We start from the raw sequence: 15,291 nt of genomic DNA on the forward strand, positions 1-15,291 counted from the left end.
TCTGGCAACAAGCGGTAACCATGGCAGACGTCGCGTAATTTGTGCGTCACAAAACAACATGGCGGCGACCAAGGGAGAATAAGAGTAGCGCATGAACGATCATAATTTGTATTTTAAAGCGTTGAGTGACTACAAAGCATTAATCTAAAAAAAAAAATCAGAGATTTAATATGTACCCCGTTTCGAGATAAATCCACAGCTGGGATCTTAGCCCAGAGGTTAGTAGTGGGGATCTATTTCAAACTGAGCACAGCCACTATGAAGTCCGATGTAGAGGAACTCATGCCCAGGCTCCTGCCTGTGTCAGAATACGATACTGAAGACATTGATCCCAACGTACCTCCAACAAACCCCCAGGAGTATCTGCGACAGGTTCAGTAAGTTCGTTTTATGTTTTTTGTTAAAAAAAGCTTATTCATCTCTGTGATGAAAATAATAAATTAATCGGAAAGGTAAATCTAAACAGTTCTATCGCAGAGAATGACGCTGTGTGCATCTGTATTAAAAAGTGCAGTTTAAACAGGATTCTATTGGATCTGTAAGTATGGAACAATTCTGTGAACGGAATTTTCTTTTCAGGCTGGAGGCTGCGATGTGTCCTGATGTCGTTGTTGCCCAAATTGACCCAAATAAGCTGAAAAAGAAACAGACTGTGAATATTTCGGTAAGGTGTCATTTATAGTTCAAGTAGGTACTGTAGATGCGTCAAGCTACTTCAAGTAAGGTGACACACCTGAAGAAGGCCTCATCGCCGAAACGTTGTGTTTCTTTTCTTCTCTTTTCAGCATGGAATACACCTTTACTTGTTCCGTTGTTGTTTATATTCCGCTGTGCTGGAGTATGCTGTGTTTGTATTGCGTGGAAAACCATTATTACAAAATACATCCTTACTGCCCTGCAGTTCTTCTAACTTCTTCTGCTTCTAAGGGGTTCCTCTTAAAATCATTAATGGATTAAAAAACTGAACATGTCAATACATTATTTCACCTTGCTTAAACATAAGTGTTCCCAACTCGTGGATGTTACTTCCATTTAGTACTGTGAGAATTCATTTTTCTTGGATTACCATTGTGTAGCACAGTGCTTCACAGGGCTTGCTGACACAAAATCTCGACAAAGCCTTACAGTAACACTGACGACCACTTGTGTGTGTATCTGGGTGTCTGTGATTGTGTATCTAACATTGGACTGACTTCACTGTCTGCCAGCTTTCTGGATGCCAGCCTGCCCCTGAAGGACTTGCCCCAAGTCTCAGATGGCAGCAACAGCAAGTTGGCAGTTTTTCAGATGTCAGACAGGTAAAAAATATTTATTGTAAAGTTATTGTACTTAAAGTATACAGGCACTGGCCAGGCTCACACCTGCTGAGCTTCAGTAGGCTGCCAGTGGTGAGTTATATAATGGTGAATTGTATAATGTTAGCATACCCAGAGGGGTTGGGCAGCCAGTTGACCTTGGACCCCTAGAGGTTTTTCTTCTCTTTACTGAGGAGTTTTTGGTTCCTCTCCTCTGTTGTCTTCTGGCCTTTTCTCTTTCTGTGACATGTAACATGACATGTAATGTATTGTCCCACAGCTTTTTTAAGTGTCTTTTTGGGTCAACCTCGTTGTGAAAGGCCCTATATAATATTGAATTGAATATGGCTGCTGGCGTAAAAGTGCCAGCGCCTGCTGTATAAAAGTCTCCTCCCACAGCTGCAGATAATATTATCCTTTTACAAGAACTGCTGTAATGCATTGTTTTCAGTCTCTATGTCCAGATAACTGTAGTAAAGCCGTGCCTGCAGTTCCCCTTATTCGTTCTAGTTGAATTATTTTCGCACAACACTTTCCTGCCTTGTATAGGGACTTATTTGCATTTCTCTTGACTAGATTTGCATTATTTCCCCACTGCTAGGCTGCTGCGTGTATCTGTTTCTTCCTGTCGTCATCTTTATGCTGATTTATTCTAAGTTTGTGATTTGTGTCCTTGCTTTATTAGGATTTTATTGTATTGATCTACCTATTGCATTGATCATATGCAACTGGAAGGGCTCCTGGATAAGAGCTTCTGCGAAGCATATACATAATGCTAAAAAGGTGTCCAGCTTTATAATATAGGTCACAACTCCAGTCCTCAGAGCCAGAACACATGAGGTTTCTTGTTCTCTTTCAACACGTATTTAATTGGTTCAGTAAAACAACTAGTCAGCTCAATTAAGTCTAGAAGAGCAGAGATGTAATGAAAACTTATACACTGCTGCCCACCAGGGCTAGAGTTGCACACCCCAGGCGTATAATATCTATATTTTTTGCTTTCAGAGGGTAAACAAACATCGGCAGCACTGGAAGGAGCAATCCCTGGATGACAATGTGATCATGGTGAGAACATACCACTGAGACACTTGATTTGTAACTTGGAGGGGGGGGAGAATTGGGTCAATAGTGTTCAGTTATTTCTTCATTTATACTCACTAGCCCAAAGCAGGCGATGAAGAAGGGTGGAAGAAGTTCTGCTTGGGCGAGAATGTGTACTTTGAAAGGCCACGCACACAGGACCCCATCGAGAGCGACAGCCCCAGTATTGATTACGTCAAGGTGATTATTGACCTGTTCGCATCCCTCTGCTGCAAACAAAGCACCGCTGTATTGAAAGCTATACACAGGCGGCTAGTGAGGGGAATATTGTTCCCCATGTTCCTTTTTACTCTGATCCAGGAAAGCCCTGGCTTTGGAGATGAGTAATGAGATTTTCCTGACCTCAGCTGTTACACATGTGGACCCATTGAGAACATGTGTGACTCTTCTGCTGTCTTTCTTTCAGGTGGGGTTCCCTCCTCTGCTCAGCATCGTCAGCAGATTTAGCCAAGTAAGACGTTTCATTTTGCTAGTACAGATCAGCCTGCATTTGCTTGTATTTGATTTAGGCACCAAGGTGGAGAAGGTTAATATCTGAGAAAGACAAGAAATACATTATTGCAGTGGTAATATAAATTAGTTTTGCTTTCTCTTCAAGGTATTAGTTACTACTGTTCTGGAGTATTTGATCAACTGGTTTGGGGAGAGAGAGTTCTGCCCAGAACTGGTAAGTTTTCTTTCACATTGAATTCTTTATTTTAGTAATTATTTCTTATTTTAAGATCAAAGTAAGAGACCAGAGCTGCAAATGTTTTTTTTAACTGTGTTTAAAGTTATGTGAAATCTTTGCAGTCTTACTGCTTAATGTTTAATCTTATTCCTTTTTGTCATATATTTAGTCTCTGATTCACTTGGATTGTGCAGCCTACTGTATATATTTTTTATACATCCCAGGAAACTGGTGTTTGACTTGTTTTGATTTTGCTGTGTCTTCAGCTGTGGTGGAGGCTTCTTTGAGTGACTTGAAGTTCAGCTATTTCAAGCAGTTGTTTGCTACATTTTTCTTCTTCTCACACTTGAGAATATCTTATTATAATGTATAATATAATAAACAGAAGTATCTAAACTGCTTTTTCAGACTCCATTAAATCACCTGAAGGTCAATGAACTCTATTGTATTGTATTGAACTCTAAATATATTGTATGTACAAGCAAAGTCTTGACTATATTTGTTTAAAACAATGACTTTGTTTAACAGCAACTTTTGGCTGCTGATATAAATATACTTAACTTACCTGCAGGGAAGATGGCTTTATGCATTGCTGGCCTGTATTGAAAAACCTCTGATTCCTGAAGCGCATTCCCTCCTCCGACAGCTGGCAAGGCAGTGCTCCGAAGTCCGTGCCAGAATTGTAAGCTTACTTCTACTGCTCGGGAACATACACATGTCAAAACCTTACTGTCAAAACCTTACTGTTTAAAGGAAAAATCATCAGTGGCCACTAAGGTGAAAGACAGTGTGTGCAGGAAAAATACAGCAGTTTCGTGATCAAATCTAATGATGTGAAAGATGAGACTTTGTCAGCTGGAAAGGGAATAGAAAATTATATTTTCCACTTGAATATTTTATTTTTTAAATAACATTTGTTCCCCTTGGATATATATTATATCATTTGGATACACCTATTAACAATATCATCATTTCTAAGCTGTGTGAAAAAAATCATCATCTCATCATTGTGCTAGAATGAAAATATCTCCAGACATAGGTGACAGTGAGTATTTTTCCATAATCAAGGAAAGAAATGCATGCAAGATTTTGAACTGGAGTTTAGGAATTTTAATTAATATACATTAAATGTTTGTGTCTCCATTGAATACATTTTATTGAACAATCGGGTAAAACAAAAGATTGGGGGTGGGGTGGGGGGATTTGTTACATGAATAAATGTTACAGAATAAAGAGGCATTTTCTTACAGGAAAGTCAAGAAGATGAAAATCTGTGGGCTCTGAACTTATTGATTTGTCTGGTTGCCAGGTAAGTCTGATATATTGCTTTTCTTTTACTCTGTAGTCTAGTTAGGGAAATATTTTGTTGACAAGTATAGTCGAGGTTACATGACACATTTTTCAAAACAAATACTTTGTGTTTGAAAGCCAACTGACAAAGTGCTCTTTCTTTAGATATTTTGAACAGATTGACCTCGCGGATAAAGACTGACGTTTCTGCTGAAGACTACGTTTACTGTGGTAAACAAGCAGTACCAATACAACATGTTCTGCTCTTTTATTTGTTACACGCAGTGTTGTCTCTGATAAAGCTGTCTTGCAGATACATGTTAATTTCACAGTTTTCCTTTCAGTCTCTCTACATCCTGTGCTGCAAAAAACAAAAATAAACTGTAAAAATAATTATTGTATTGCATCTTGCTTTAGATCAGGAAATGTTGGGGTTGGTCATGCAAGTTTTGATACTTTTTTAGATTGTAGGATTGTTCTGTGTCAATATTAAATACATTGTGAAAAATTAAAGTGATAAGATGATACACAAAGTGGAAGAAAGTTAAGAAGAGAATTCATTTATCTTAGTTATAATTGGTTTGTTTCTAATAAAATCAAATTAAATGGTAGTTCATGGGTTTTATATTGATATTATCCAAACTATACATATCTGTGTTGGTGTATTTTGATTCCTATGTAATATTCCATTGACATGGGATACTGCTACAGGTTTTTTTCATAGTACCTAAAAGGAGAAATTAGTGCAAATTCCATCACAAAGATGAAACGGCTCTTTACAAAACTTATCAAATGAATGCTTTTAGGGAAATGTATGTTAACTGACTTTTTTTTTCAAAACGTTTTTTGGTTTGTGCATATTGTTTACTGTGCTCATATGTAACTTAACCTGCTTGTTCTATGTTTTTGCTCTTCAGCGATCATGTAAGCTATTCGGCAGTAGATTTTTAAAATGTAAGTGTTGTCTGGCCTGTACTTTGATCTAACAAATTGCTTTTGGTAAGCACTCTAAAACATGTTTAGCGGTGTGGTACTAGAATTTTTACTTTTATTTTTTCATATCCTTAATGATAAAATATATGAATATTTTTTCTATACAGTTTCATGTACTGTGGTTTTGCCAGTAGGTGCCATGTTTGAAACCTTGTCTATATGTGGAAAAATATTTATCTTCCAATCCATCTTTGGTACTTGATAGGTAGGAGAGCACCCTGGTTCCTCAAAGGACACAAGCACAGAGGGCAGTTTAGAAATGCCAGTTAATCTGGACAGCATGTCTTTGGACTGTGGGAGGGATCTGGGCCATGGTGAGAACGCACATGTGGACATGCTAAAAACATGCAAAGTCCACATAGTAGAGGCCACAGGCCGGAGTCAATCCCAGAACCTTCCAAAGTACTGCTCCTGTCTCGAAGGTCTCGCCTACCTCCCTGATCTTCTTCTTTTTCAAACTTCTGGTCTTTAAGGTCAGGTCAGTTAAATCTGCTGCAGGTCCCCAGAACCAAACTGCATCGTGTGGGTGACTGTGCTTCTCTGTCTCTGCTCCTCACTTGTGGAACAGCCTCCCTGATCATCTCAGACAGTTTCAACTGAGAAAGCTTCTCTACCAGCAAGCTTATCAACTTCCAGTACTATAAACTCTCTGATTTTCCTGTATTTTCCTTAGCAACTTGTCAGTTCTTTGACTTCTCTTTTATGTGCTTTTTATGTGAAGCACATTAAAATTCATTGTAATGAAGTGTGCTATACTATGTAAATTAAACATTATTTCCATTGACAATGATTAGATTTTATGATGCTTAAACATTACAGGATCTTAATAATCAGGAAATCAGAATGTTTTGTAGGTTATGTATAAAGCTTTTTTGGGCACTCATTCTGAACAGGAGCAATGTTTTAGGTTAGAAGGCTACAACCTAGTCAAACGTACTCTACTAAAAACAATGCAAAATGCATCAGTGCAATGGAGTATGTAGTATGTATTAAAAGATTAATAATGCTTTATTTAAAAATTAATGATTTGTCATTATCATACATTATATTACAATGGAGTATGTAGTATGTATTAAAAGATTAATAATGCTTTATTTAAAAATTAATGATTTGTCATTATCATACATTATTTTTATATTTTTAATGTTTAAAAGACCCTGTGTAAATTTTGAACATATGCACAAAATACTAGGTCAGAGCAGTAATATGAATTTAAGAAAAGTAACATAAAAAGAGAAAAATCACATACTTTTAACAAGATTTAAATCTGTTTTTTTTTCTCCTGGGGGACTAATGCTATGTTACTCCAAAGTGTAGGAAACATATACTGTATACCTGTTCCCTTTGACCTCAATATCAAAGCACCTACATTCCTCTCTACTAAGATGGCGATTAAGTTACGAAAATTACGTTGGACCCCTCCACTTCTACGACAACCAAACTATAATAAAAATATCTTCCTGTCTCCCGTTTTCAACTGACCTTGCTACCTCCCATGTGACTGGCGCCCGGACCGGTAGTTTGCTTGTCATTGGACAGCGTTGCTGCCAATCATCCTGATTTAAGCGGAAGTAGCGATACACTTCCCGACGTGCTCTACGGCGCAGGAGGCAGGCTGGGCTCCAGTGCTTGGACGAGGGAGAGCTAAGATGGCGGTGGCCGTGCGAACTTTGCAAGAGCAGCTCGAAAAGGCTAAGGAAAGCTTAAAAAATGTGGACGAGAACATCCGCAAGTTGACGGGCAGGGATCCGAACGAGCTTAGGTATGTGGGAGCTTGAGCTGGAGTCCTTACCAGAAGGTTCTTTATTCACCGGGTTCCAGCCTGTACTTCTTGGTCCTGCCTCTGGCTGCCGTTGTGGAGAGCTCATTATGTAAAATACGAAGTCAAATGGATCTGATTTCGAGAGAACACAAGATGAGCACATTGGCGCCCCACAGCAGCTCGGATCAAATGCTTTGTCGTGTACAGTTTATGAACAGCACCAGCACATCGGGTGTCCACCTTTCTGAATATCTGTTTTCTAGTTCCAAAGGTCGATGAAACGGTAGTAGTTATGCGTATGATTCTCAGGCTGACTGCCTAATTCAGCGGGCACAGATTGGGTTACTTACAGAACTTTAAACCGTGCACCCATCCTCCCAGTGTGGGTGTATGTGTTTTTAGTGGTGTGGGGAATAATGGTGGCCGCTTTCCGGCCTTACTTTCCCTGGGAGCCACATGTGGGTCGCCGTCACCAAAAGCAGACTTCGTCGTGTAAAATGCCCACGAGTAGTTCGTGCACAGATCGGGATTTCCGAGAAGCCTCAGAGATCATTAATGTCCCGAGTGTGTGTGTGCGCGCTGATCACGCACGTACTGCAGAGCGCGCCGTTCAGCCCACTCTTGGCGGCCACGAGGGAGAGAGTGCGGTTCTGATTTCGTCGAGCCCAAGTCATTCCCCGCATCCCCCAGGCGAGAAGGGCTGGTCCGGCCCGGACCGCTTGGGTGGGGGGGCGTTAACCCGTGTGCAGTGACGGTCCACCGCGAGGAGCTGCAGTCCCGGGGCCCGACTGAGCCTGCTTTAGCCCAGAACGCTTAAATGTCCGCGAATAGAGTTTTCTAAAGCCTGCACCCCAGGAGATTTTCACATTTATTGGTTCCTGGATGCCCAAGCGTCAAGTACTCGAAGACTGTACTTCCTATATGCGTTTATACTCTTCTCCCCACACAGAAAATCCTCGTGTGTTGAAACACTGTAGCTTTTGGTTGTGAATGGGCCTGTCTCCCCCCCCCCAAGAAAAAAAACCCAATCCTTGTCCAAGAGCCGTAAGGGTTCTGTCTTGCGTTGATGTACTTGCTCTCGTCGTGCCTCGCCTGCGCAAAAACATGAAGTGAAATGACCCCGTGTCACGTTTTGAGGAAGCCCGTTCTCCGGTCTGTGTTGCTCTGCAGGTTAGCGGCAGGCCTGTAAATCTGCCCTTTGTTTTTCAGGCCTGGCCAAGCCAGAAGGTTGACCATCGCAGGCCCAGGTGGAGGTAGGGGGCGTGGGATTAATATACTGAGGTAAGGAACGTGTTTTATTTTCCTCTCTGTGTTGTATTCTAATCTATAAAGGCAGTGTAGTAATCTGTGTAGCTTTTCATTGGGGGGGATTCACAATTTGTTAGTTGATATAGCTACCAATGGTATTCCCTTTAATTTAAAAGGGGGGCAGCTGGCAGTATTCAGTTTTGTTTTGGTGGGGGGGTATTCACAGCTGTTCACAGCCTGGGGCAGAATGTGTGAGTTTGCGCTGATGTGAATACCTGGGATGTGGGGGTGTGTCGGTGTGCAGTGGACTGAAGTCACCTGTCTGTTTTAGGCGTGGACTCTCGGATGGCGGAGGGGGCCCCCCAGCTAAGCAGAGGGATATTGAAGGGGCGCTCTTGAGGTGAGCAAGCCGCCTTGCAGGTGTTAGTCTTCTGGCTGTTATCTGTGAGTGCTTGGAAGAGGGGGACACAGGAGACGAAGCTGCTGGGAAAGGATCGTGTGGCTGCCTTGGAGTCGTGCCACACAGCTACACCTTGCTTCCCTTTTTCCCTTTTTGTAGCAGTAAGACGATAGTGAACATCGCTGCTGAAAGACTGCGTGTGATGCACAGGAAGAGTGGGGAGACCTTGTCAAGGCAGTCTTATTTGCACGTGCCATAAAATGTCATGTTGTAGAAACAGGCTGTTGAATAAGCTTTCTGCCTCTATAACCCTCCTCCCTTCCTGCCTCTGTAATTCAAATGTTGGATCTGTTTTGAGCTTGGGCGTTTCGGTCTTGCAAGCTATTGCGGATTCCCGTCATGCTGTAGAGACCTGCAGAGGTTCCTTAATCATGCAGCGGGTTTGAGGTTTGCATTGGTCTGGTAAACCTAGGCACCACATAATCCCTGTGCTAGTTTTTTGAGTCCCGTTTTTCATACTTTGAATACCAGGCTGGCAGGTGATCAGCGGGCGAGGAGAGAGTCGCGCCATGACAGCGACGCAGAGGATGATGATGATGTCAAAAAGGTAACTTTGCAGACAGTGGCGGAGAAACTCTGAAAGATGTTGCCTCCCAGGAATAATCCTGCTCATCTCCCTTCTTAACAGCCGGCGTTGCAGTCTTCAGTCGTTGCTACCTCCAAAGAACGGACACGTCGAGACCTAATTCAGGATCAGACCATGGATGAAAAGGGCAAGCAAAGGTATTGATCTGTTGGATTCTTGGATATTTGGTGATTGCTTGTAGTCAAGGAAGACCAGATGGTGTTTTTTTTCTTTTGATCTCATTGGTCTGTTTTAAAGCTTTCCTATAAGCCCTCTCTTCTATACAAGTAGTGAACTACAGTCTGTAGTGGAGAGTATACTATGCTTTTTGAGCTACACAGCTCTTGTGCAGCCGGTTACATCTTGGGTATTGCATAATATAAGTCTTGCATTGCATCCTATAAATCTTGTCTTGGTTTCTTTAAACAGTGTTCTAATCCCCTAAATTTGAACTTTTAATTGTTGAGAGGTCCCCCAAAACTTGCAGTGTGGCCACTGGTCTGTCCATTAGCGTTTTAAGTTGTTTTTGTTCCTTTCCTTAGGAATCGACGTATGTTTGGCCTGCTGATGGGAACTCTTCAGAAATTCAAGCAGGAATCGACAGTGGCCACTGAAAGGGTAATGCGTTCATAATCCGCTTGTTCGTGGGATACGTTACCTGCTTAATTGGGTATAGGGGTCTGCTGGGTTTTTTTGCCCACCACTGGAGTTCTGATTTTTACCCTGCACCACTCATTTTTCTCAGATTTCTGCGAAAGCTTAGAAATACTTTAAGCCTCTCTTTCCCGTGTTTTTGTAAGACAAGGAATTTTGTAAGTGTACACCATGATTATGTAGGCTGCTAATGTGCATTTATTTTCCCTTGCAGCAAAAAAGGCGTCAGGAGATTGAGCAGAAACTGGAAGTCCAAGCAGAGGAAGAGCGCAAGAAAGTTGAAAATGAGAGACGAGAGCTTTTTGAAGAAAGGCGAGCCAAGCAGACAGAGCTGAGACTTTTAGAACAGAAAGTGGAGCTTGCTCAGTTGGTAAGGAGAGTTGTTATGAATTTGAGGAGTTTTAATAATGAGATCCTGTCACCTAGAGACAGGTTTTTTGTTGTGCCTCGTGTGAGAATTGGTTTCATTTATTTCTACAGCAAGAGGAGTGGAACGTACACAACGCTAAAATAATTAAGTACATCCGTACGAAAACAAAGCCTCCAATCTTCTACCTTCCTGGGAGAATGTGTTCAGCCACTCATAAGCTCTTAGAGGAGTCTCAGAAAAAAATGAATGGTAAGCATTTCTTTACTGACACCTGTGCCGTTGTAAATGTGTTCTAAAACAAGTTAAACAGCTCTACTTCATCTGAGTTCAAGGAGTGGGGTGCCTCTATCGTCTGTTTACTGCTGTCTGTCTCACACCACCGATTTTTCTTTCTAGCCTTGTTTACCGAAAGGCGTGAAGAGTTTGCAGAGCAGCTAAACAAGATGGAGGCGCGCCCCAGGCGCCAGTCGCTGAAGGAGAAAGACCAGGAGGAGGTTCAGAACGAAGACCCGCTGAAAGAAGAGCAAGAGGAGGGTAAGCCGTCTCGGCACGAGACCGAGGGGGAAGAGACAGGTAACCAGAGCAACGACGTAGAGATGGAGGAAGCAGGGGAGAGGGAGGAGAAAGAGGTGAGTGTAGTTCATAGTGATGTGGAAGTCGAGCAGGAAGAGAGGGGGAAGCAGGCAGCACAGGAGCCGGCTCAGTCAGCGGAAGTGGAAGGAGCAGAGGAGGAAGAGGGGGGTGCTGCTGAGTTCAGGGAGGTAGAGGAGCAGGCGGAGACTGTTGCAGAGGTCAGGGTGAGCGAGGAGTCTCAGTCAGGAGCCAATGATCAGGAGATGGAGGAACCTAAACCGCAGAGCCCCGCTCCTGTAGAAATGGAGGTCGGCAATGACAAAGCAGAGGAGGATGAGCAAGAAGCAGAGGCTGAGGCACAAGCTGAGCAGGAGTCCGCTATGCAGGTGGAAAGGCAGGAAAACGGCCTGGAAGCGAGGCCGGCTGATGGCGAGCAGCCGCCGGAGGAGCCGGCCCCCCGTGTTCCCGAGCCCGAGCTGGCCCCCGAGGGGATCGCGGCGGCAGCTCCCGGGAGCCAGCCCGGCCTCGAGCCCGCCGCGCAGGCCGGTCCGCCGCGACCAGAGCAGGCAGCGCCGCCGCCGCAGCAGGCGGACGACCTCGCCAAGGAGCCGGGCCTCCCGGGCGATGGCGGCGCGCAGGGCCGGGGCAGGGCGCCGGACAGGCACAAGGGCCGGAGCAGCAGCAGCTCGTCCTCGAGCAGCTCGTCCAGCTCCAGCAGCAGCGGCAGCAGCTCGAGCAGCAGCTCGAGCGGCAGCAGCAGCCGGAGCACCTCCAGCAGCAGCACCTCCAGCAGCCACAGCAGCTCCAGCAGCAGCACCAGCAGCGAGAGCAGGAGCCGCAGCCGCGGCCGGGGCGGGGCCGGGGGTGGGGCCGGGGGCGGGCACGCCCGCGACAGGAAGCGCAGGAGGCGGCCCTCGGAGAGGGAGAGGGACAGAGAGAGGAAGAGGGGGGCGGCGGGTGTGGAGCGGAGCCACAAGACCTCCAAAGGCAGCAGTCGAGACGCCAAGAGGCCCAAGGACAAGACCTCCAGGGCAGACGGGAAGAGGTCGGTCTCGGAGGGCAGTCGATCTGGGAAGAGGCCTTCTCGCGGCGAGAGAGAGCGAAAGACGGAGAGAAAGGACAAAAGGCGCTGAGCAGATGACAGGCCGCCCCCCCCACCCCCTTCCTTTAAAAAGAGAAAAGCCGCTATCTTCAGCTGGAGGGGACTGTAAATGGACGAGCGGGAAGAATAGTTCCTTTGTAAGGAATAGAATCGCCTTATGAATCACTCGCTGACTTTTTTTTTACGAAGAAACACAAACCCGATGAGGCATTGCTTAAAATAAAACTTCTCAGTTTACGTCCTTTTTACCTGGCTTGCGTAGTGTTCCTCAGACTGACACGATGTCGTTTTAAATTTCGGACCGGACCCGGCTTCCTGTCGGGTGATTCTTACTGAGCTGTTCAGTGTTTGTGTTGGAGGGGGAGGGGGTTATATTGAAATGGAATACCTCGTGTGTTTAAATTGAAGTTGGTAATTGTGATGTCGGTGTTGCAAAAGAAAATGGTCCCTCTGGGTTTTGAACATGCAATTTTTTAAAAAAACGTACATGTTTTAAAGGTTTCTACTGATCTAGCCATTGCGTATTTTCATTTTGTCATTTGTTAGCCGAATGGCATTTTGTTTTGTACTGATCCTCTGAGCAAGCGGGCTGCTTTCTTCCCTGTGGCCTTGCCTGCAGAATGCTGGCTTTGGCTGTGTTGCCTTGCAGTGCACAGAGATTGTCCTGAGACTGTGCATCATTGCAGCTGTCTTCTATCTGCTCAGTGGCAGTGTGTTCCTGCCAGCTGTCCCTGATGTGGAATTAAATGATGCAGCCCTCTATTTTAATGTGTACGTTTCATTTTGTATTTTATTCTTTTGTAAATGCCTGTTGGCACCCACGAGGGATAATCAAGTGTCGCACCTCCAAAGCTTTTTTTGTCGGGGACATTGGGAGTCTGTAGCTCAATGGCTCAATGGAACATTTTTGGCCTTTATGGGGGGTGTCTGTACAACTGAAATTGAAGCCCCTTCCTAAATAAAAGCGTCTTTGTTGCTTCTAAAACTTTTTTCTGTAAGGTTTTTCAGCCGAATCAGTCAGTTCTGCAGTCTCGTCTCCCTCGTCTGCTCTTGTATTTGTGAGGTCTCAGCTGCCCGTGCCATGCCTTGTGAGGTGTATGAGTGAACCACAGTGTCTGTTTAAAATTTTGGGGTTTTCACTTCCACTGTTCATGACAGTTTGGGGGGGGAAAAACCTTTCCCTTGTTCTTTTCCAATTTGTTTGTAGTATAAGGCCATCTTACAATTATTTTATAGCTTTTCATATGTAGCGTGGCTGATTTTGTAGGCCTTTGCTTTACCATCTTTAATTTTCTCCACCACCCAGTAGTAATAATCCTTCTGTGGGCTCTGATTAATGTTTAGGTACAGAAAGTTAAAACCTGATAGTTGCTTCTCCAGCACATTTGTTAGGGAGGATGAGAACGGTTTTCATTTAGCGGTCATTGGCCTTGTCTAGGGATTGTGGAAGGATGGTTAGTTAACTTGGCCAGAAATTAAATACTGTACATAGTTGGGATGTGTGCAAGTCACTTCCTTTGACTTGAAGTATGTTGCTCATTTCGGCTTAAAGAGAAGGCTGCAAGTGTTATCTGTTGTGGCGCCATTACAGTCTCATAGCTGCACTACCGATGGGGTGAGCAAAGCAAGCATGATTTTGCAGCTGTCTGCTTGCGAGTTACTGCTTTTACCCATGTTCTAGATGTGCTGTCTGTGTGGATCCCTGGATGAGGTGCAGGACATGTCCGTGAGCCCTGTGGTTTTCTTGCAGTAAGACTGTGGTGGGTGATGTGCCTGGGCTCCAGCAGCATTAGTTTCAAGGGAATGACTGTCAAGGCCTGTGCTGCAGCTCTTCCTGTTTCTCATGTGCAAAGGTGTCGGTGAGTCATTGTAAGTCAGTTGCTAACTGAAACCCAATTGTTGCATTCAGTTGATATAAAATAAAAAGATTAAAAAGTTTGAGTCTTCTGTTTTGAGTTTTGCTGTACTTTTGTGTCCTTAAGTTTCAAAGACCTGGGTACTTGTTCCCTCCGGTTTCACTGTCCTCTTCTTCCTAACTTTTGATCTGTGGGAAGACAAATCCGCTGGTGTGGACACTTCTGGGCAGGTGCTCAGAGTGAGGTTCGAGACTTGGCTCTCTTTAGCCAGCGGCGAATGGGATTCCCAGGCTGTGGGGCCTAATTGGCCGAGTGTTGCCAGCTCTGGTCTGGTTTGAAGCAGCATGGGCGGTGCCTGCAGCCCTGCCAGCAGGGGGTGCTGTGCTCCTTCAGCTAGAGCTCACTGCAGACACGTTAAGTAGAGAAGAGCAGCTGTCTGGTGAGTATGTCAACATGTTCACATGACTTAATCTCGCCTTTCAAGGGTGCGGGCCCTTGAGTTAATACTGGAAAGGGTGTATTACCTGCTGATTCAAAATACATGTGCAGAGTTTGCCATGTGCTATTCAGAGGTAGGTGCTTAACCTGTCATCAATAAGTGATCGTTACCCAAACCTGAAAACTCATTTGTCAGCTTATTTTTGGAACAACTTTAACTTTTCATCACAACACATCAACTTTTAAACCCTAAATCCTTAGCCTGTGCAGAGCCTTTCTGGACACTCCACAAAAAGAGCTTTACATGTAATGGAGACTCCCTTCAACTACCGCCGGTGTGAAGCCCCACCTGGATGATGCGCCAGTCCGCTCCCCACACCCCAGCTCTGTGGGGAGGGGAACAGAGAGATGAAGCCAGTTCAGAGATGGGGGTTATTGGAAGGTCAGGGGAAAATTTGGCCAGGACACCAGAATAACATAATGTAGTGTCCCTATCGGACTACAAGATGAGCGCTACTAGCCCCCATAATACCTCTTCCAGCAGAAACCAGAGCTTTCCTGGGAGGAGACCAGGCTCACACCTGCTGAGCTTAAAGCCTGAGATTATTTTATAGTTCAGTTACTAAGTCTTTGATTTTGTGTGTTTCCCTAGATCCTCCTGATGACAGCAGTTAAGAAGGAGCAGAAATGCGTTTTGATCGCTGTTCATCTGCAGTTAAACGGTTATAACGTTTGTTGATCTTGAATACTCAAGATCAGAGCAGCATTAATCCTCACTCTATCCTGCAGGGTACACCAGGCAACGTTTTTCAATCTTCTTAAACATTGGTTAAAAGGTCTTGAGAAAAATAACTTCTAAAAGCAAGGAATAGTTAAAAAGTTTTTCTGTCCCCTGAGAGGTATTAACCCTTATA

At 44.3% G+C, this 15,291-nt stretch overlaps 2 protein-coding genes across 2 annotated transcripts; both read left to right on the forward strand.

Annotated features, from left to right (window-relative positions):
• Positions 1 to 26: 26 nt before the first annotated feature.
• gemin2 (gem (nuclear organelle) associated protein 2) lies at positions 27 to 4,749 on the forward strand. Its single transcript, XM_006632142.3, has 10 exons — positions 27 to 377; positions 580 to 664; positions 1,209 to 1,298; positions 2,301 to 2,360; positions 2,457 to 2,576; positions 2,803 to 2,847; positions 2,995 to 3,063; positions 3,638 to 3,748; positions 4,317 to 4,375; positions 4,522 to 4,749. Exons 1-10 carry the CDS (start codon positions 259 to 261, stop codon positions 4,556 to 4,558), a joined length of 795 nt encoding a protein of 264 aa, XP_006632205.2. The 5' UTR covers positions 27 to 258; the 3' UTR covers positions 4,559 to 4,749.
• Positions 4,750 to 6,869: 2,120 nt separating this feature from the next.
• On the forward strand, positions 6,870 to 14,024 carry pnn (pinin, desmosome associated protein). Its single transcript, XM_006632143.3, has 9 exons — positions 6,870 to 7,111; positions 8,321 to 8,392; positions 8,691 to 8,759; positions 9,291 to 9,366; positions 9,448 to 9,542; positions 9,927 to 10,002; positions 10,253 to 10,408; positions 10,519 to 10,657; positions 10,805 to 14,024. Exons 1-9 carry the CDS (start codon positions 6,999 to 7,001, stop codon positions 12,112 to 12,114), a joined length of 2,106 nt encoding a protein of 701 aa, XP_006632206.2. The 5' UTR covers positions 6,870 to 6,998; the 3' UTR covers positions 12,115 to 14,024.
• The last annotated feature ends 1,267 nt before the right edge of the window (positions 14,025 to 15,291 follow it).

Source organism: Lepisosteus oculatus, chromosome 8, assembly GCF_040954835.1.
Source record: "Lepisosteus oculatus isolate fLepOcu1 chromosome 8, fLepOcu1.hap2, whole genome shotgun sequence".
Taxonomy (NCBI): domain Eukaryota; kingdom Metazoa; phylum Chordata; class Actinopteri; order Semionotiformes; family Lepisosteidae; genus Lepisosteus; species Lepisosteus oculatus.